The 20,162-nt window shown below is 42.1% G+C and overlaps 1 protein-coding gene across 2 annotated transcripts in view; it reads right to left on the reverse strand.

The window, feature by feature from the left end:
* The window catches only part of lamb2 (laminin, beta 2 (laminin S)), a 43,640-nt gene that overhangs the window by 1,073 nt on the left and 22,405 nt on the right, over nucleotides 1-20,162 (reverse strand). The window contains exons 8-35 of one of the 2 annotated variants that reach the window (XM_085260770.1): nucleotides 19,953-20,155; nucleotides 18,927-19,047; nucleotides 18,558-18,746; nucleotides 17,564-17,743; nucleotides 17,356-17,468; nucleotides 15,507-15,586; nucleotides 14,840-14,975; nucleotides 14,595-14,753; nucleotides 14,366-14,493; nucleotides 14,153-14,285; nucleotides 13,890-14,082; nucleotides 13,434-13,577; nucleotides 12,697-12,928; nucleotides 11,401-11,570; nucleotides 10,902-10,937; nucleotides 8,443-8,667; nucleotides 8,123-8,340; nucleotides 7,946-8,042; nucleotides 6,452-6,633; nucleotides 6,163-6,353; nucleotides 4,096-4,280; nucleotides 3,719-3,960; nucleotides 3,333-3,536; nucleotides 2,688-2,832; nucleotides 2,379-2,586; nucleotides 2,151-2,292; nucleotides 812-988; nucleotides 577-736 (exon numbers count right to left, since the gene is read on the reverse strand). In XM_085260770.1, coding sequence (XP_085116896.1) covers nucleotides 577-736; nucleotides 812-988; nucleotides 2,151-2,292; nucleotides 2,379-2,586; nucleotides 2,688-2,832; nucleotides 3,333-3,536; nucleotides 3,719-3,960; nucleotides 4,096-4,280; nucleotides 6,163-6,353; nucleotides 6,452-6,633; nucleotides 7,946-8,042; nucleotides 8,123-8,340; nucleotides 8,443-8,667; nucleotides 10,902-10,937; nucleotides 11,401-11,570; nucleotides 12,697-12,928; nucleotides 13,434-13,577; nucleotides 13,890-14,082; nucleotides 14,153-14,285; nucleotides 14,366-14,493; nucleotides 14,595-14,753; nucleotides 14,840-14,975; nucleotides 15,507-15,586; nucleotides 17,356-17,468; nucleotides 17,564-17,743; nucleotides 18,558-18,746; nucleotides 18,927-19,047; nucleotides 19,953-20,155 — 4,593 coding nt within the window. The remainder of the gene's footprint in view (nucleotides 1-576; nucleotides 737-811; nucleotides 989-2,150; nucleotides 2,293-2,378; nucleotides 2,587-2,687; nucleotides 2,833-3,332; nucleotides 3,537-3,718; nucleotides 3,961-4,095; nucleotides 4,281-6,162; nucleotides 6,354-6,451; nucleotides 6,634-7,945; nucleotides 8,043-8,122; nucleotides 8,341-8,442; nucleotides 8,668-10,901; nucleotides 10,938-11,400; nucleotides 11,571-12,696; nucleotides 12,929-13,433; nucleotides 13,578-13,889; nucleotides 14,083-14,152; nucleotides 14,286-14,365; nucleotides 14,494-14,594; nucleotides 14,754-14,839; nucleotides 14,976-15,506; nucleotides 15,587-17,355; nucleotides 17,469-17,563; nucleotides 17,744-18,557; nucleotides 18,747-18,926; nucleotides 19,048-19,952; nucleotides 20,156-20,162) is intronic. The other variant, XM_085260771.1, reaches the window with a different exon arrangement.

The following is a 20,162-nucleotide window of genomic DNA, read 5'->3' on the forward strand; positions in this document are numbered from 1 at the left end:
GTGTCAATCATAAAGGGAATGTTATGATCGACACAGAATTTAGCCTGGAAGGAACAGTGTGACATTTAAAATGTTAATTTTATAAAAATTAATCACACCATATTTAATTTAATTAATAACAATTTTGATTTTTTTTTTTTTGCTTCAATGGATGTTCTAAATTCAGTTAATAATTGTGGAGCAAAAGTTGTCAGCTTAATATACTGAAGTTCTCTGCTGATGTGATCTGAGTATGTGAGTATGTTGAGCAGGTATGTTAGTCTTTGAAAAGTCATGTTTATATCAAACATAGTGTATATATTTACACAAGTACTAATGTCTTCTGTTTGGTAAGGTTTATTTGCCTTTTGTCCACATTATTCTTTTCATAACTGATCATTTTGTTGTATTAATGTCGTTTAAAGACTTGTATTCTTAGAGTGTTGTCAGTCACCACACATTTTAAAAATGTACACATGTTGCCTACAAGTCAAGATTGACATAATTTAGACAAAATTTGATAAATGTATTGCATCAACTGTTTCTTTGCAACTATCTGCTTTTGTCCTCCAGACACTCACAGACATTAATAAGTACCTGCAAGCCTCTGTAGCTTTTTCTGGGCATCTTTCAGAAGTTCCTTGGCTTCATCTCTGAGTCTCTCTGCCCTTTTCTTGGCATCCTGCACAGCCTTGGCTTTAGTGTCAACCCGCTGCTGTACCTCATTGTATTTATCTGTCAACTGACCATCCAGAATCTGCGCAGAAAGACATCTTCTTTTATAACAGACATGTCTGGTTGTTATGAAGCACACACAAACACAAACACACACCTGCTTGGCTTCATTTGCCTTGTCCCGTGCCATGGTAGCTGTCTCTTCAGCTCGGGCAGCTGCCATGCTGTTGCTGGCACGTTTGGTCTTCAAGGCATTGATCTCACGTCTCAGTGTGTTGAGGCGGGCCATGGCATCATTAAGGTTCATCTCACCATCGGATGTTTCTGACTCAATCTGCGTAGAGTGGGTAAAAGAAGTAAAGTTCTTTCTGAATTGAAATTAACGTTATCTAACTGGGATAACTGTCATTATCCCTTATGTGCAAGTAATTTCTCTAAGCATGTTGATCAGCTTGCATATGTTTTGGTCCCTGAAATTTCACGAATAAAAAAAAAAGCCAAACAAAAAAACTCTTTTAATCTATGGTTATGTATTTTATAACCACTAGGGGGCAGCAGAAACATGCTATAAACAAAACACTGTGATATGTATATTTATCTTTTATAATTAGGGTCATTAAAATCTAGTTTAATTTTTTTATTTTGTTTTTGCCTGCTGAAAAAGGAAGCTGTCCAACAGACACAACTCTTAACTTCCTAAACTATATTTTTTTTATGTAAAATGCTTAAAGAAATAACCTGTTGTTCAGTTAAGCTCTACTGTGGCTCACAGCCACTGACCAGAGAGATTCTGCAACAACAAACAAAATAGCAGAAATATGACCTTTACGGAAGAAAACCTTTTAAACTTTTCTTTGGGACAAAGTCTGCAAAATTTTCAAACTTTCATTTTTGTTTTTATTTGGGCACTAAACATGAGGTTTTTGTGTTCTACTGACCACTAGAATGAAATTGCTTTAAGATAACTGTACATATAAGTGCACAAAGGCATTTGAAGTTTTCATCATCACCATATTTGTGCTTTGAAATGTGACTAGTGAGGAGCAGAAATGACTGTGAAACCAAGGCCACGGCTCTGCTCTTACATTAGAGACTTGTCACACAGTGGGCTCATCCCAAAGCGACGCTGTTTTATCATCTTTTTTGTCAGTAATGTTGAGCATCATTAATCAAATTAACATCATGTTGGATTCAGTAAGAATAACATTTAGCAAATGAGACCAGTATACCAGCGTGTGCATTATATCCATACAGATTATGTATGCAGCTAGCTAAAGAAGCTTGCTAATTAGCGGATAATTTAGCACTCAACCCCTTTCATCCATATACAGCAATTTTGGGCTCTAAAAAACTAACACGATGTTGGTCAAAATACTAACACTGAAACTTTAAAACTAGGAATCCAAAACCAATGAGTGATGTCACAGCGACTACATCCATCTTTTGTATACAGGCAATGCCCACAATATACATAAGTGTTATGAATTTTTGCTAACCTCTGTCAGCCGTTTTTTAGTCTCCCCGATGTCAGCTCTGGCTTTTGTTATGGCTTTCTCTGCTGAAGTCTGGGCATTCTTAGCATCCACCAAGGCCTGTTCCACTCTCTCTGCTGTCGTCTTCACCCCCTCAGCATGATGCCTTCACAACAATGAAGCGTTAATGACTGCAAGTAGCACAAATAACTCTATACCGATACATTATAATACAGTTTTAAATCTAACTACCTCGCCCTTTTGGCATCCAGCAGCAGTTGTTCGGCCTTGCGGACATCATCCTGCGTCTGCTGCAGGATGGCATCCACATTTGAAAGGCTGTGGACCCGCTCCTTGATTTCATCAGCGAGATGCTTGATTTGAATGGGTGAAGCTGGAATGGAGAGCTCCAACACACGGTTTGCCACTGCCTCAATACTATCTGGGTCTGCGCCTTCCTCTGAGAGAGATATATCAGGATTATTAGGAGGCTAGATTATCAGGTAACATCAATATTCAACAAGGTTTCAGTGATAAATAAATAAATCTTTTGAAGATTACGTGTGAGAAAGTCCCTGATCTGTTTGATGAGGTCTCTCAGGTCATTATTGGAACGCTCCACTTTGTTCTTGGTAGTGGCGGCTTTATCCAGAGCTGCCTTGGCTTTACCCTTAGCCTCCTCTGCCTGTGTTTTAGCCTCTGCCACCTGGATAAAGACACAAATGTTTATATCTTTGATAGGGAGATTTACAACTGCACTTATTACTGTGGGTGCAATCAAAATGTTTGGTTACTAGAGTAACCTCAATTCTCTGAAAATCAAGCGAAGTGTCTCACTATAGAAATCACCTTCTGCAAGCTCCTCACACTTCTGTCTGTTTCTCAACCTACTGAGCAAACTGGTCAGACACAGAACTGACCCAAGCTCTTAATGTTAATATTTGGGATAGGGATGCAAGCCTTGTGGCAGAGAAGGATGGTTAAAAATTCCTCCACATTGATGTGTCAGAGTGATAAAGTCATTCAACTACAAATAAAGCCTATACTTCCAGATACTGCTAGAAGTAATTCGTTTTTTGCAGGAATCCAGAGTCCTGTGAAAACCCGTTTCTCTCTCTCTCTCTCTCACACACACACACACACACACACGCACACACACACACACACACACCCATCTCATCTATAGATCTGCATATACTCTCATACCTTAGTAAAGAGTCCCTCCACTTCCTTCATAGCTTTGTTCAGCTCCCTCTCTGCATGTCTGGCTTTCTCCAGGGAACTGTCAGCTACTGCCACAGCACCGTTACAGTTCAGGCCTCCACAATGACGCTTCCCCTCATCATCACGGCAACCGGCACCCCCACAGGGGCTTTCTGCACAGGGGGCATCACCTGGGGCACCACAAACCTGTTGGTATGAATGCAAATGTAATTTCACTGGTATGGATATTGCAAGTATATGTGCAGGACTCAAGTACTCCTCTAATCCACAGTGGATAGAGCCTATGTCACCTACAAAATAAATATGAGTAAATATGAAACTATATGAGTGCAGACAGCTAAACAAGAACAATAAAGAATAAAACAAACCTTCTCGTTGAGCTTCTTCATGTCCAAGCCCTGTGTTTTGGTGTTGAGCTCTCCCAGAGCACGCTTGTTTGCAGCATTTTTACGGTTGAAGTCGTCTTTCTTTGCAGCAATGAGGCGTTCAGTGCGGCGGCGTGTGTCTGCAGACTGGCTGACTGTACTGGGTTTGGTGGTGGTTGATTCATTAGCCCGCCTCTCTGCATCGCGAGACCTGTTGTAGGAGCTAAGGATGCTGTCATACGCCCCTTTAAGAAACATATTAGATGAGATGCTGATGTTATTTCTGATTGGAGTGAAAAATGGGAGGTAGATGAATTATGCAAAAAATAATATTCTTAGATTTTATTAGACAGAAATTTAAATCAACACAGTTTTCTCACCTAAGAAGTTGGAGTTTTTAAGGATATCCAGCTGGTGGTGTAGCTGCTCTGAAGTGAGGTTAAGCTCTTTGGCCTCTCTTTCCAGAGCACTCAGCTCCTTGCTTGCCTCTGAGTTGCTGTCCTGCACGATGGTTAATTCTCCCTCAAGACTGTTTAAGGTGTCAGTGGTCTCACCAATCTGTGCTCTGGTGAGAAAGACAAACATCTGTAACATCTGTATCCACAGACAAATCTCAGTTTCTGAAAGTTGTTTTTTCTTCCCTGGTTTGCTGCATCAGTAAAAAAAAAAAAAAAAACATCTTTACCCCTTCTGTAAATGATGAAGCCTTTGATACCTGACTAAAATCACTGTAGGATTTGTATACATAAAATATGTTTGGCTTGAAAATGTAATACATGTTGATAAGATTTCAAATCAAATCAAAAAAATGTCACGGTCCTGGGTCTTCAACTCTTACTCATTCCTTTGGATTTATGAAATGTTTACATTCAAGTTTTATATTAGTTAATGTTGAGTTTAGTATTCTCTAGCGCACCTGAGTTTGTTATTTCTAGTTCAAGGTTCTTGTTTTGTTACGTTAGTTCCCTTTCGTGTCCAGTCTGTTCGTAGTCTCATCTCTGTTTCTTGTCATCAGCGTCTCCTGTTGTAGTCTGTTTAGTCTCCATGCTTTGTTATCCTTTCTGTCTCCCTGCTCATGACCCCGTGTCTGTCTGCTTTCACTGTCTAATCAATCTAACACATCTGTAGTCCTGTCCCTGTATTTAGCCCTTCCTGTTCCCATAATCTTCTGTGTTTCATCGTTTTGTCTCCCCAGTCAGTCATATATCCATGTTTGTTTATCCCCAGTCCCTGTGTCACATTTTGCCAGCAATAAAGTTGTGATTTTGAGTTTAACATTCGTCTGCTGAGTCCTGAATTCTGGGTCCATTTCCAGCCAACCACATGCCTGCTTCACATGAGACAAACAAATGAGTAGGATGTATACTTCTCTCAATACACTTCAACTGATCAGGGCAAGTTCAACAGTGTATCTTATCATTATCTTTACTCACTTACTCTAACACTGGGGAACAGGATAAACAGTCAGATGAAGCTGGTTATTAATTTTGCTAAATGAATCCCATTTACCCCGGATGTTCACATAAAGGGTTGGTGTTGCCAGCATCTAACCAAGCGGTGTTTCGCAGCACATCCTTTCTTTCACAGAAAATGATCCCTGCCACGTACTCTGGAGACGTCAAATGGTGATTAAAAATCTATAAAGACCATAACTTACAAAAAAGCGCTGTTGTAAAAAGGGGAAGAGATGATCTTGAAATGGGAAACTGACTCTGGACCCAAATGGGAAAAAGTATAAGGAGGATTTAAACTTGTACGGTGTGCCTTAGACATTCTGCAGCACAGTTTAAAGGCGCACATCATCTTCATTGGTCTAAGGACAAGTTATCAAAAATTCATATAGAACTGGACCCTAAATATGACTGCAGAGGGGCCCCAGCCACACTAATGGACATGCTTTGGTTATCTCTATAGCAACATAGATTGTGTAATAAACTTTTTAGACTTGTTCTAAAATATACACTGTATCGCTGTTCAAGACGTCCCATGATTGCCATCTCTTCTCCTGAGTAAATATGTTAATGATGTTTGATTATGTTGTTTTGCTATTTGATCTGGCAAAAGATATGATAAAAAGTCCTTGATCAAAAGGTTTTTTTATTTCTACTGCTGGTCCTGCATTTGAGAGCAGATGTTCCTAATATGGTCATCTCAGGCACACAACTCTATTTTGTGAGAAGAGAGGCTCCGCCCACCACTTTGCCAAACCTTCTGTTTACAGGTTGCTACCAGTCAGAATAATAATAAGGTGAAAGGAGCCAGAAATATTTAACTCAGACACAGGGTGGACTAAGGCACTCTGGACTGTGTGTCATGCTAAGCTATGAAAGTCGAGTCAAAGAATAAAACTATGGAGCTGGAACTGAGCATGATAAGGAAAGAAGGGTTTATGCTGAAACTATTAGCTAAGTTAAGCAATAAAATAACTGCAGATGAATCTGCTTTACCTAAGATCTTCAATAAGCTCCATTAGGGTAGTGACAGCTGCAGCAGTGGCATTGCGTGCAGTGACAATGTCCTGAGCTTGTGCCAGCTTCTCCTCCAGGTCTTTAAAGGCTTTCTCATAAGGTCCAATAAGCCCAGTGGTCTGAATCTCATGGGCACGCTCTGCAAGAGCCTTTGTGCGCGCTCCCAAGTCCTGGTAATGACAAGAAAGAGAAACAAAAGATTGGGGTTGACACCTAATCAATCAATGATTCAAGGATTAGATCCATCCTCCCTGCATTAAAGCTGAACCTGCACAATGCGATCCCAGTCCCCAAAACACTGGTGACAGGGCTGGCAGTTGGGGAACTGGCCAGAAAAGCCTCTGGCACACTGGTCACAGCGGACACCCGACACTCCCTGCTGACAAACGCAGTGGCCTGTCACTCGGTTGCACTGAGAGGTCTCAATCCCACGCCAGTTACAGTCACATGCTATAGGGGAGAAAATGAGAGGATAGTTAGTAGAGAACAACCTCAGGTAGTCTAGCAGCACCATATTAGCTTCTGTGAGTCTTCACCTGATGCTGGCTGAACACGGCACAGGAGAAGCTCTTATTTTCTTTCTCTACTTTCTTTAAGACACAAGAAGCTTTCTCTTGGCAGCCCTTCCAAACAAGCCATACTTAATCAGTCTTTTTCCAGTTCTACTGTCATGAACTTTAACGTTTAAAACACAAAGTCAGACTTCTAGAGTCTAAGAAAAAGCTCTTAGGTTTTTTGTAGTCTGTCTGAGAATTGTACAGTCTGGCCTTGGGCTGAATTTGTTGGAATGTCCATGCTGGGAAGAATGATAGCTTTCTTCACTGTTTTCTACTTGTGAACAAGTTTCTCTCTGTAGGATGATGAACTTCAAATAGTTTGGAAATGGTGTTATAACCCTTCCCTGGTTGATGGGCATGAAAAAAATTACTTCTCACAGATTAGTGATGATGTCATTCCTCCTTGTGGTAGCACACAGCTGGATGCTGCCGACCACCAAACTCCCAAAACATACATAACTGATACATAAGAATCTTTCAGCTGAATTTGAATTCAGAGAAGGTGTACGTTATTTTATACATAACTGCATATTAGCTTAAAACAATGCAAATGTACTCGTGTACAATATTGCATATAGCCCCACAAAATTTCCACAATAACAAAGAGCTTACTGCCAAAATCCAACCACACACCAAAGACAAGCTTAGTCACAAATCTCTACTATCACATTTTCTTTATAATGTCAATGTTTGTAATATTACTTTATGGTACAAAATTGTTATAAAAAGTTCAAGATTGCTTTCTGTAGGCTACAAATCACACGGATGCAACTGAGTAACCCCTGTCAAGGGTACAGCAGTGCCTAGAGGATGCAACAATACTTAAGAGGGTCTCTAAATCATAACGTTTACATTCTCAGACAGTATTCTGTGCTTGGGTCCTGCTGCTATTTTCCAAGTGTGCATTTGGAAGCGCACAGAGGTCCCAAAACAAAAGCTAGTGTGCCAAATGAAAATAGTGCAGGTGGATAAATAGTCTCCTTTTGTTGAGACCTGACTGACTAACCTGAGTGACTGTTGTCCAGTTATGGAATACATTTATTTTGAAACTCATTGTAACTAACAGTACTGTGTGCATGTGTTTATCATTCTGTAAGAATACTTTCTTGAGTGCAAACAATCTCAAAGCATGAGCAGCAAGAGTTCATCTCTTTAAATCATTTGGTCTCTTTAACACTGTTTTCTCATGTTCTTGTGTCTCACACCTCTGCACTGTGTCCTGGGGTCTCCCCAGAAGTTCTCCTGACAGTCTGTGCATGCCTTCCCTCCAAAGCCATCACGGCACTGACACTGACCAGAGAACTGCACGACAAAAAGAAATATGTCACACAAGCTCTGTATAGTGAAAGCATTCCCACTAAAAAACACAAAGTATTCCCTACCTCATTACACGCAGAGGTAACAGAGTTGTTAGGATCACAGCTGCATGGTTCACAGCCCCTCCCACTGGCCAGGTTCCAGTGGTTGGGGGCGCAGTGGTCGCACGCCAGACCTACGACATTTTGCAGACACTGGCACTGGCCTGTGGCCCGCTGGCACACGCAGTCCTCGCGCTCAATACACTGGCTGCGTTCAGTACCCAGGAAGTTACATGTGCACTCTGAAGGGGAAAAAAAGGCTAATTAAGATTTCTTTCGATTTCTGAAGTATCGCTAACGTGCAACACAGAGCTTTTTCTTTTCACAGTGAAAGTGATTCTCACTCCTGCAGTTTCGTCGGGAAGCATCCCCGAAATAGCCGCTCTTGCAGATGCCACAGTTGGGACCTTCAGTGTTGTAAAGGCACTTGTTACACTCTCCGGTCTGACTGTCACAGGCGTTCACGTCTGACATGTCTATGTTGTTGTTACACTGGCACGGCTGGCAGCGCCCTCCTGGCTGAGAGGGGTTACCATAATAACCCGGGGCACATTCCTCACATCGGGCACCTAGGTTGGGAAAAAGAAGAAGAAATTGTCATTATTTATGGCCAGAGCAGAGAGGAAGAAGATATGATGGCAAAAATAGTTTTACATTTTACATTTTGTGCCGTGATTTTAGGATGAATGATCCGAGAAGAAGCAGGAAAGTATGAAATTCCAGTGTTAGAATCAGTAGACAATCTTGGTTTAAACAGTTATACGGCCCCTCATCATGAACAGATTCTCAAGTCCTTTCTACTAAAAGAAACCTGTTAGTCTAACACTTGGCTCAACCCATTTTTTAAAGCAAGGAAATGATTACATAAATCCAATATTTTACTAAAGCAGTCTGTTATGTAGCAGTTCTGTTACTTGCCATCACTCAAAAGTGTTTTGTTAACCAGTTTCATTAGTGAAGCATCTTTGTCCCCACATTCTTCTCTAGGACATCATACTACACCTGTGATCACATACATAATGGCTTATAATATTTACGTTCAGTGATTTTAGCATCATGCCTTCATCTGCTATGGTTTTCTGTTCTGTTTCTGTGCCTCTGCTGTGTTCCTGGTCTCATGTCCCTAGTGAAGGTTTGTTCTGTATTCTTGTTTTCCTTGTTTGTCTGTCGTGTGTTGTATGCTTGTCTTGGTTCTCTGTCACTACGTCGTCCCTATATTCCATGTCTAGTTACTTTTGTCTCTGTGCTCCATGTTTCCTCTGTTCCCGAGTCTGTCATGTTTCCACGTCTCAGTGTCTAGTCCATGTCTTTATGAATGTCTCATTTGTCCCAGCTGGGTTCCCACCTGTTCCCCCATCCTCTCGTTGTCCTGCTTGTGTATTTAAGCCCTGTGTTCGTCTCTGTCCGTTAGTTTCCCAGTTTCTGTGTGTTTTGGTTTGAGTTCATATTTCGAGTTCCTTGCTTTCGGTTTTGTTTTTTATATTTGTGAAGAATTATTTCAAGCAACAAAGCTGTTGTTTTCAGTTAAATTCCCATCTTTGAGTCCTGCGTTTTGGTCCTCATCCTGAATGAAGAACCTCAAGCTGTTTGCAGGTAAACTAGGTCTGGGTCGTCGATTTCTCTTCCAACACCACAAAGACCCAAAACATACATCACTCCTGGTGTAGACTTGTTGAAAACCACAACAACTGCAGGCTGTTCAGCAAGAAAGGATGCAAAATCCACTATTAACATCACGGGGTGCTGATAATTTTGGCCATGGTAGTTGTTTTCTTTCTTTTTTTTTATATAAGTTTGTCTGTGTGCAAACTAAGATAGCATAAGCATCTAAAATAAAACTAGGATATTTGGAAATTCCTTTCTCTGTTTTAACAGAACTTGGGGAAATAATGAAAAAATAAAATTTTGATAGGTGGCCTAATAATTCTGTCCTAATCTGTAATATACTGTATTATGTCATCAACTACTGCTACACACAGCTTTGACAGTGTCTTCATAGATTATTAGCTGTCCCTTAAAAGTTGGACATCAAAGCCGAAATACTCGGCATACCTGAGCCAAGCAGGAACTGGAGCACAGAAGAAACTTAGAGAAAGAAAGAATGAGAATGTGGGGAGAGGTAAAGTCAAGCTGCACTGGCAGCACAGACACTGAAGTACAGAGAGGATTAGACGACAGCAAAGTTGGATGGAAGACAAGAATTAAGGAGAGAGGAGGTCAAAGGGAAGAAAAAACAGTGTGGAGCAGAAAGTGGGAGCTGTGGATATACAGAAATAATCTGCATTTTTAGGGCCTGCAGTGCTCCATTATGCTTTATCTATGGAGTAAATAAAATACAAATAAATGTGTTTATCTTGATTGTATGGCCATATTGCCACAATTACTAACACTTCTCAACATCATTAATTCACAGAAACAGATGAAACCTGCTCAAAACACAAAACTGACCCAGACTCACGCCCACATTACGCTTCCTTTGCACTTTAAAAGGTTTATTTTTGTAAGAACTGCTCAAAAACACTGAATCTGGGTCAGGCCCTTGTATTAGGAGCATTTTTACAGATGTGGTTCAAATGCTATTTCTACACTTCTAATGCAGTTTAAACTTCTAATTTCAGGCGCACAAAAATCACAGACAGTCACAGAAAAGGATTTGGCATTCTTTGAGCCAGGTCTCACTCAGGAGTGCACTGTGGCACAGCACCACTGATGGGAGGGGTGCTGAAGCCATGCATGGGTAGGAATGGTGGAGCGGAAAGTGAGGGTTGGTGGGAAGGGAGCAGGGTCAACCATCATTACTCACGCTTAAAAATGTTCGCCCCGGAGCGTTTAACAATCCCTGTGCCAGTAATACAGGGGAGGGAGGAAACGATAAAGGTTACCATTCACCAGAAGCTGCTGTCAAAGAATCATCCTTACCTCGTTTCAGTTACAGCCTCTGCCCTGTCTTAACTTGTGTTATCACTGTAGCTTGTAGATTGTAAGCACTGTTTCAGATTAATATCAATCATTGAGGTTATTCAAATCACAGGATATGCTACAAAATCCAAATCAGCTACAAAAACAATGCTGATGAAGCACAAGTGACATAAAATACTAATATTTCATGGTTATCTTTAAGTGACACAACTTACAGCTGAATATACATCAGATAAGTAGTATCACAAAGTATTTATACTGTGTGCAACTAAAGCTAGCACACACACATCTGGTCTCACCAGTCAGTGTCACGTGCTGAGGATGAGGAACAAACAGAAGTTAAGGTACAGAGACAGTAGGAGAGTGCACTGACTCAGGTTTACCTGTGTATCCTTGGTTGCAGTTGCAGATGATTTGTCTGTGACGGCTGTCCTGATAACAAGACACGGCAAAGTGGCGTCCGCTGTTGGGACCATCTGGGCAGGGGCACGGACGACACTGACCGCCGGATGCTGTGCCCAAAATTGGATTGCCATAGTAACCATTGGCGCACCTACAGAAATGACAAGCTGGGTGACTCGGGTGAACAGGTGTGCTTCTGTTACAGCAGTGTATATTGAATTTAAATGTGGCTAAAGTTTCAAATAGTGAATATGTAGCACATGTACAATAACCTCTGTGAGCTAAAAGCTCCAAATGTTCTCTTTCTTTAGGGGTTTTTCTCTGCAATGCTGATTCTGTTAGCTTAGCACATATTTCCTGGTACAGTCATCACTGCTTGTGTTGATGAGGAGGTGTTGCTAAAATGCACTGCAAATGTAAACAGTCAGTTTTGAACTGACTGGGATGCCCGGCGAGTATTTGAATGCCAGCTACAATAAGGAGTGTTCAAAGTGGTGGGATACATCCTGGACAGGCTGTCAATCTGTCACATGGCGAACGCAGAGACACAGACATCCACCCTCGCATTTACAACTACAGCCAAGGTAAAATCACCAGTTAATCTAGTGTGCTTCCTTAACATGCGTGAGGAGACTAGAGTACCCACACAACACAAGTCCACAAGAAAGGTGGATTGAACCCAGGATTATTGATTGATTGATAATACTTTATTCATCCCGAGGGAAATTGGGTTAAGGCTGCCAGCCTTGCCAGCGCCATCTTACCCATCTGACCAATTGCGGTGAGGCACCGGTGCTAACCACTGTGAAACAACGCAGTTTTACTCAAAGCCACTGTTCGCAGTAATGCCTTACAAAGTACGTCATCAAAGTGCTTTTTTGCTCTGATGTGTGAACCGTTAGCTTTCTTTTGTGTCTGAAGCTGTTTGTAGTGTTTCCTTTCATATTCTCTGGCTTCTTGCGTGGCCAGATGCCACTTTACATAATTTCCCCTAGGGATCAATAAAGTATTCTGATTCAGATTCAGACTTAAATTTAATCTGTATATCTTTGGATTATTCATTTAAGATGGAATCAAAGTAAAAGAAAATCAATATTTTGTAAACCTATCCCTAAACGTTTAAGGCATCATTGGTGACAACTCCAGCACTAGCGCAGAGTCATAACTCTAACCCTATATTTTGCAAACATTTTCTTTTTTTGTCTAAACTTTTGAATAAAATCATCGTTGATGATCTCATCCACAAGATTCCAAGCAAACTAGTACTGTATCATCACCTCTCACACTTGTCCCCTCCAGTATTATCTCTGCAGCTGATGCAGGCGCCGGTCCTCTGGTCGCACTGGTCTGCATGCCCGTTACACTGGCAGGGTCGGCAGCTCGGGAAGCCCCAGTAACCCGACTGGCATCTGTCACAGCGCTGACCGAATGCTCCCGGACGGCACTGACACTGACCGGTAAACTTGTCACAAAGTCGGGTCACTGAGCCGTCCAAACTGCAACCGCAGGCTTGACAGAGAACAGACAGAGATTACAAGAGGAAATTAAAAAGGATGAGAGGGTTTTAGAAGGACATGATGGGAAAAGAAGAGGAGGTGGGAGAAAGAGTTGAACGTAGAAATAAGAAAAAGAGGCTTTGGGCATAGCAAAGTTGCACTGACAGGCAGTAGAGGGCGCCAGATGCATTGTACACAACTCATTAAAAGAACTGTAAATGTACAAGTACACAATTCAAGCTCACTACTCAACACCTGTAATGTTGCTGGTGTGAGTTGACAACAGGTTCCACTAAAGAGTGCTTCAGTAGTTCTTGACTTGTATGACACTTTAGTTTGTAAAGAGTCAGGCTATCTCATAATACTTTGCTTTTCCATCCCTACTAATGTTTAACTTCTCATCGCCACTAATGTTTAAACTTACTGAGGAAATGTTTAAACATTAGCAGCTGGGAAAAAATATGGAATGGACCTGCAGGAAAAATGAGAAAGGCCTGAGCTGGATCTGCACTTCTCACCTGTGCAGCCTGAGGGCCCAAAGCCATACATTCCTGGAGCACACTGGTCACAACGTCGACCAATCACATTGGGTCTGCAGCGACACTGGCCTCCCCGGACATCACACAGAGAGCTGATGGACCCCTGAGGGTCACAATTACAAGCTGGAGGACAGAGAAGCCCCAGCATCAAACCACCGGATCCAAACATGTATTATAAACAACGATCACAATGAGAGAAAAAGAGCAAAGAAGTGGAGCTAAAGTCACCCGTCTGGAGCGCATCTCGAAAATGATAAGATAAATAATGAGTGATTTAAGGCGTTTCTGAGAGTTGCATTTAACTTTAAGGAGGACAATAATGGTGTCATAAACAGTGTTAATTTCACTGATGTTGTCTGAGATCATGCAGGCTCCAGGAATATAAACATATAATCATAAAGTCATACAAACAGATAAGCTTTATTTGTAACTCACGCAGAGCTCCATCATTTATGATAGCGGACATGCTGCTTATCAGCTTGGCACAGGTGTCACTCATCAGTGGGCGCGTCACACTCTTTGCCCCGTCGTGACAGTGATACCGCTCATAGGTCTGCCTCCTGATGTTGGAGGCTGGATCTCCTGCATTGAACATCTCCATGGCGGAGTGCCGTGGCATCAATGCGATCTGGAGAAGAAGGATTTGTTAAAAAGGCAAGAAAACACCTCTTATTTTAGACCGCTGAAATGCGTCTCACAGAGTCCACAAGAAGGACGGCGTTGGCTGCTCCATTGAGGATACTGTTGGCATCCTGATAGCGTCTGAAGTCCAAGCGGAGGGTGTAAGTCACGTCTCTCTCCAGACACAAAGGCTGAAGAGGCACCACAAACCTGAGGAGAACGCAGGCAGCGCACAGTTACCGTACACCAGTACTGACACGCATCTGTGTGCAAATGTGTGAGTCACAGACCTTGCTGCAGCAGGCAGAGAGACAATGAGCCTGTCATCGTCGGGGATGGTGTTTCCACAAGGGCTGCTGGTAGGAATCGGCCCTGGACGGATCACCGTTACCTGCACCTCCTCCCAGTCCTGGGGCATCTGCATAGAAACATTGTGCATGGTAAGCATGTATTTGCGGACTCCTTTCATTTTCTGATGACACATGACACATGACACGGTACACGAACAGTCACATATACCTGCGCCTCATAGCGGATGAGCAAATCATATTCCATGGAGTAGGGAATGTCGCCAATACGGAACTCCAGTGTTCCACCTTCAGGTACCCGGGAAAACCCAAGACCTGTCCACATAGCAGGTCGGCCAGGCTGATGCTCCCTGATGTCCACCACACAGCCCTGAGAACATAAACACGGACGACATGCTTGTAGAGATTTCTTCTCACTAAAGAGCCTGACTACCAATGTGTGACGGCCTCACTCACCCGTCCCATTGTGGCGCTCTCAGCCTCATAAAGAAGGTGATCCAGAGCCATAAAGAAATATCCAGACTCCACCTGTGTACACTGGCGCCCTGTTATGTGACTGCGGCAGCGGCACTGACCGCTCTCTATGGAGCAGCTATGAATAACACATACATCTTGTCAAATCACTGCCATAACATAACTGCACCCATACCAGAAGATCTGTGATGCACAGTAGTACTTTGCTATTGTTTGGGATGTGATGGGAAGGTTTAATTACTATTTATGATGCTATTCATTAACTTTGTCCTGATGAGTTAGATGAAAAGTTAAGAGATGACAAGATTTATTACAAGTCATTATGCTGAAACTGCAGATGTGGTTACGCTTTGGCTAAGATGATTGTGTGTACCAAACATATCAAACAGAGCTGCAAAATAAGTATTCAGTGGCCCTAGTTCAGAAAATAAAGCACTACTGATTTTTCCTGTAGTTAAAGTTGACTCACAGAACTTCTAAGCTGGATCAGCATGGATCAGCTTGGATAAAAAGATTACATTTTTCCTTTTGCTTTTATCCCGCTGAGTACACCAGCTAGTATTTTGAGCAGACATCCATCTAACAATGGTTTTAAAAGGTCCTCTAAGCTGTAACAGACTCTGTTGACTCGACTCAGAGCTGCACTCACTGGTTGTCCAGTGCTCCTCCAATGTCACACTCGCAGTCTCTGCAGCCGTTCAGGTCATGGCTCAGTGCCCAGTGTTCTGGCTAGAAACACACGAGGACAGACAGAGGGCAGGTTGACTGATACAGACGAGCAGAGTAACCATGCAAAACACTACCACCATACACACTACTGTGTCCAGCTCTGTAGTCCAATAAAACAAGCTATGGGGCACCACTACTGCCCCGATGGTTTAACTTTACTTTGTCACACTGTCTTCTCGCTCAGAAAAAGCTAAATTGACAGTGTGCTACATGTTTTCGCAGTCAGCAGTTTCACTTTTTACTTTTATGTTTTGCCTGCTAAATGAATACTTTGTGGTTTCTCCATTAGAGTTACATAAAAAGTTGGTTATTGCTTATTGTGTGCTCTGGTTCCAGCCTCACATCCATCCCTCTGCGGTGACACAGAAGGATATGGATGAATGTGCATTCACCCTGATAATTTATAATATATAATAATATATAATTAAAGTTTCAAAGCAGTGACAGGGTGCTTAAAAATAGTTTTCCACTGAACATTAATGCTCCTAAAAGCAGGCTTGTAAAACAACAGGATCCACTTGTGGACCAGGTCCAGACCTGACCATTTAGGGCCTGCTGTAACCCACACCAACCGGACAAGCCACAAATCCCTGGGCTAAATTTAGACGCATGACCCAGGCAGGAGCACACATTCTTGCCTACACTATTCCTGGCTGAGTAGGGGGGTTTTGACAAGAGAACGAATTATAACAGGAAGCTGATCACCTTCTGGCCAGAGAGGGTGTGAGGAAATGTCAAACTTAATTTGATGCTGTTGTAATTAAACTGTATCAACTGTGATGTGAAATACAGCATGTAAAAAGGGGGAGGAGTGGTTTAAAAGAAAGAAGCAAACTAAGGAGGTCTGAGCTGTTGAGAGGGAACACACGGCTGTGAACGCTCTCAGCTGCCAAGTTACCTTTCAGGACCTTTGCTGCAGGTAATTCCCCTGTTCTCTGTCTCACCTCTAATGACTCTAACTATCAAATGAAGGCAAAATGGCAGCAAGATGTTACTATGTTACAACTATATCAAAGCATCGCTTACCACTTCACCACTCTGGCACATCAGCATGACATGACCTCATCCGGCAGGTTTATGCCCCATTTCGATGGTATAAATGATTTTTTGTTACATATATATATATATTAAGTGCTTTGTTTTATTTTAAAAAATAAATTGTTTTTTAAAAATCGCTCTCTAGGAATATGAATCTGTACACCAACCAACTGTTGCTCGAACTTTAGTTTGTTTACACTTTTTAAACAGCTGGGTGTTCTTCAGATGTCTTCCAAACTTTTACTTCTGATCCAAAGTTAACCTAAATTGATTTATTTGGTTACCAGCTTGACCACTAGGACATTAAATCTGTAATCAATGGAAATTTGCTCAGTGGGTGAATATGAATTTCTGGCTATCACTTTTCAGCCAGATCTAGACATAAAGCCCAAGAATGACTGACCGGCTTTAGTCTGGAAAACACCTTTGTGGCGGGGCGTGGCCTGCGGTGTCGTGCAGGGAAGGCGGATCTTAAATATGGCACTGTGGTGGTTGTTGTTGGTGATGTGTGCGGCTGGTAGTAGGAGAGCTGCGACCGTGTGTTTAACAACAACTGTGAAATAAAGCATGCTGAAGAGCATTGACATGTCACCGGGTCTGCCGTGGTTAATCACAACCTTCTATGGGTTACTGCTGTTTGTGGGGAAAGAGACAAAGAGGGAGTACATAAAATGAAAAATGAAGACATTTAAGATAAGTCTAAAACATTAAGTGCGTTTGTGACATCGTACCAGACACTGGTCACAGCTGCGTCCAGTGACAAGACGCTTGCAGAAGCAGTCTCCGCTGACTGGGTCACACTGGGAGCTACCTGACACTGTTCCTCTGGGGTCACACTGACAAGCTGGATGTAGGTGGGGGCATAGGATGGAGATAGTAGTGAGTAGTAGACAGAGACTATTCAGAACTTGTGTGACTGCTAAGAGGGGATATACTCACGTTGGCAGCCATGAGGGTTGTCAGTGCTCAGACCAAAGAAGCCTGTCTTACAGCTGTCACAGCGCGGCCCCTCCACATTAGTCTTGCACCGGCACTGACCTGCCACCATGCCGAGAGACGGGTCCGTGTGGCTGTCGCACATCCCCCCATTCTGTGAACCGTCTGGGTCACAGTCACACGCTGCGGGAAAAACGTGCAGCATTAAATGATGAAAATCTACACTTAGTCTAGTTTGTGTGGTTTCTGCTGTGAATCCAGGGATTTTCATAAAATACTACATGGCCCAGTACAGGTCCATGCAGAGGTTTCTATAACACTGTAAATATATCCTCCAACAAGAAGCATCAGCTCTCACATTGACAGAATAATTACTAAACTATTTAACTTAATTTTAACTTCATCAAACTCGTCTTAACCAGAGGCGGAAACGTGAAGCCTGTAGTGCACATGCATTGATTATAGACTTTTAAAAGAACTTTTGTGTGGATAAATACAGCACTACACACAGAGCACTTTTAACCCCTCGAAACTGCAGCTGAAAGCTGATAGGCTGATCACAGTTATGGTATATCCATATCCAGGCTAGCCACTTGGCCCTGTTTCCATTGTTTGTGTTTAAATAACGCCACAGGTAAAGGTCCAGGCATGCTGCTATGTTAGCTTTATCCAAAAGCTACACAGAACCTTTCAGGCTTGTGTCCTTAGACCTGTTCCTGCCAACGAGGGAAGAGTCAATGTTATGCAAAGAATGCTTTTGTAAAAGAAAAAAACAACAACGAAGAACCATTTCTTCTTCTTCATGGTAAAATCAGCCTGTACCACAGTACCACTATGATCATGCTGGCTTTTGGAGGACTGCACACAAGTTTGTGCCTGAATTCCCACAATCTCTCTCCCCGCGTAGCCAAAGAGCTGTGCAAGCAGGCGGTAAATCCTGCACAACACAGCAAATGTGAATATTTCAAAGAAGCATTCCTTTTTTTATCAGACTCACGTATGCAAACTCTTGGGTCTCTTATATCCTTGACAGGGTCTTTGTAGTAGAAAGGTTTGCATATCTCACAGTGGTGTCCCATGGTGTTGTGCTGACAGTCATCACACACTCCTCCGCTGACATTTCCCGTAGCCAAATACACCGCCATGTCAAAGTGACAGGCTGTCGAGTGGCTGTTACAGTTACACTCTGAAGAAAAAACAGGTTTATTTCATGTTAATGAGTCCTTCCTTATACATTATTAGTCCTTTACTTTTATTCCTTCTTTTTAAACTTTTATTGAGGTGTGTGAGCTATTTCACTTTCTATTCTCATAAACCTACAACAGTTACAATGTTAAACATAACCAGCTCATTCATCCGTACTCACTCTTGCAGGCATTGGTGTTGCGTCCTTCAGCTGGCCTCCAGGGGTGGTCGTTGTAAAAGTCGTCGCACTGCTCACAGTTCAAACCCTTAGTGTTATGGTTACAGACACACCTGCCATGAACCTTAGCATGAGATAAGAAGTAAGGGAATGGGGGCTTAAAGAAGAACACTGAAATGATGAGAAAAATCAGGCTGTAATGTGCTAATTAAAGGCACTGCTCTGTATTCTGTACCGTAGTCTGTGCACACAGTCAAGCACGCTTACACCCTTTGCCATGGTACTGGGTTGAATGTTTCACCATTAGACCTTTACCAAGCAAATGTTTAATGGCACGTTTGGCAACTGGAATGGGAGTTGAGTAAGACCTAGTCATGTTTCATTTTTCCTACTTTAACTGGCCAAATAAAAGCATCCCTTAACTTTGTGGGATATAAGCATTCATTTTATATTTATGTAGCTGTTTAATAAAATCTCTTTCTGGGCATATATTCATGATCGTCTCTACATAATAACAACTTTATCAATTAATTTATCTAATATGCTAATACTGTGAGTACTACAAAGTAGTAGTTGTGGGCATTGTCACTGGCTTCGAGACTGCAGGCAAATAATATATATAGCTTATATTCTATTCAGTTGGATTCAATATTATTTATATAAGATAAGATAAGATAACCCTTTATTAGTCCCACACGTGGGAAATTTGTTGGGTCACAGCAGAAAGTGGACAGTTACAGTAGCAAAACTAAAAATGTAGAGCCTAATCACAACTACAGTCAACTCAAGGCACTTTATATGTAAGTTAAAGACCTGACAATAATCAATCAGATGAACCACGATGAGCAAACACTCATCGGGGGTGACAGTGGGAAGGAAAAACTCCCTGTTAAGAGGAAGAAACCTCTGATGTTACCCAACCAAAGTACAAATACATATATTTTTTGCTTAGTTAAAAAACATGTGAGATTCTGTTTGTATTGGATTTTTCTGACGTCACTGTTCTTTCTTGAAAACTTCATCACTCACCATTCCTTCTACATCATCCTCGATGCCATCAATGGGGGCACACTCTGAGGCATGGCCATAACAAAAGCAGTTTCCACGAACGACAAGCTCGTATATTGCATAGTAGTATTTCTCTTTGATTTCATCTCTGGGGTCCAGCAGGTTGTCCCCCAGAGTGTGAAGCTTGGTGAAATTCACTCTCAAGTTGGTGATCTTTAGCTGGTCTGATGG

Source organism: Mchenga conophoros, linkage group LG20, assembly GCF_057382185.1.
Source record: "Mchenga conophoros isolate Kocher_MC1m ecotype Shallow Benthic linkage group LG20, M_conophoros_male_GT1.1, whole genome shotgun sequence".
NCBI lineage: Eukaryota > Metazoa > Chordata > Actinopteri > Cichliformes > Cichlidae > Mchenga > Mchenga conophoros.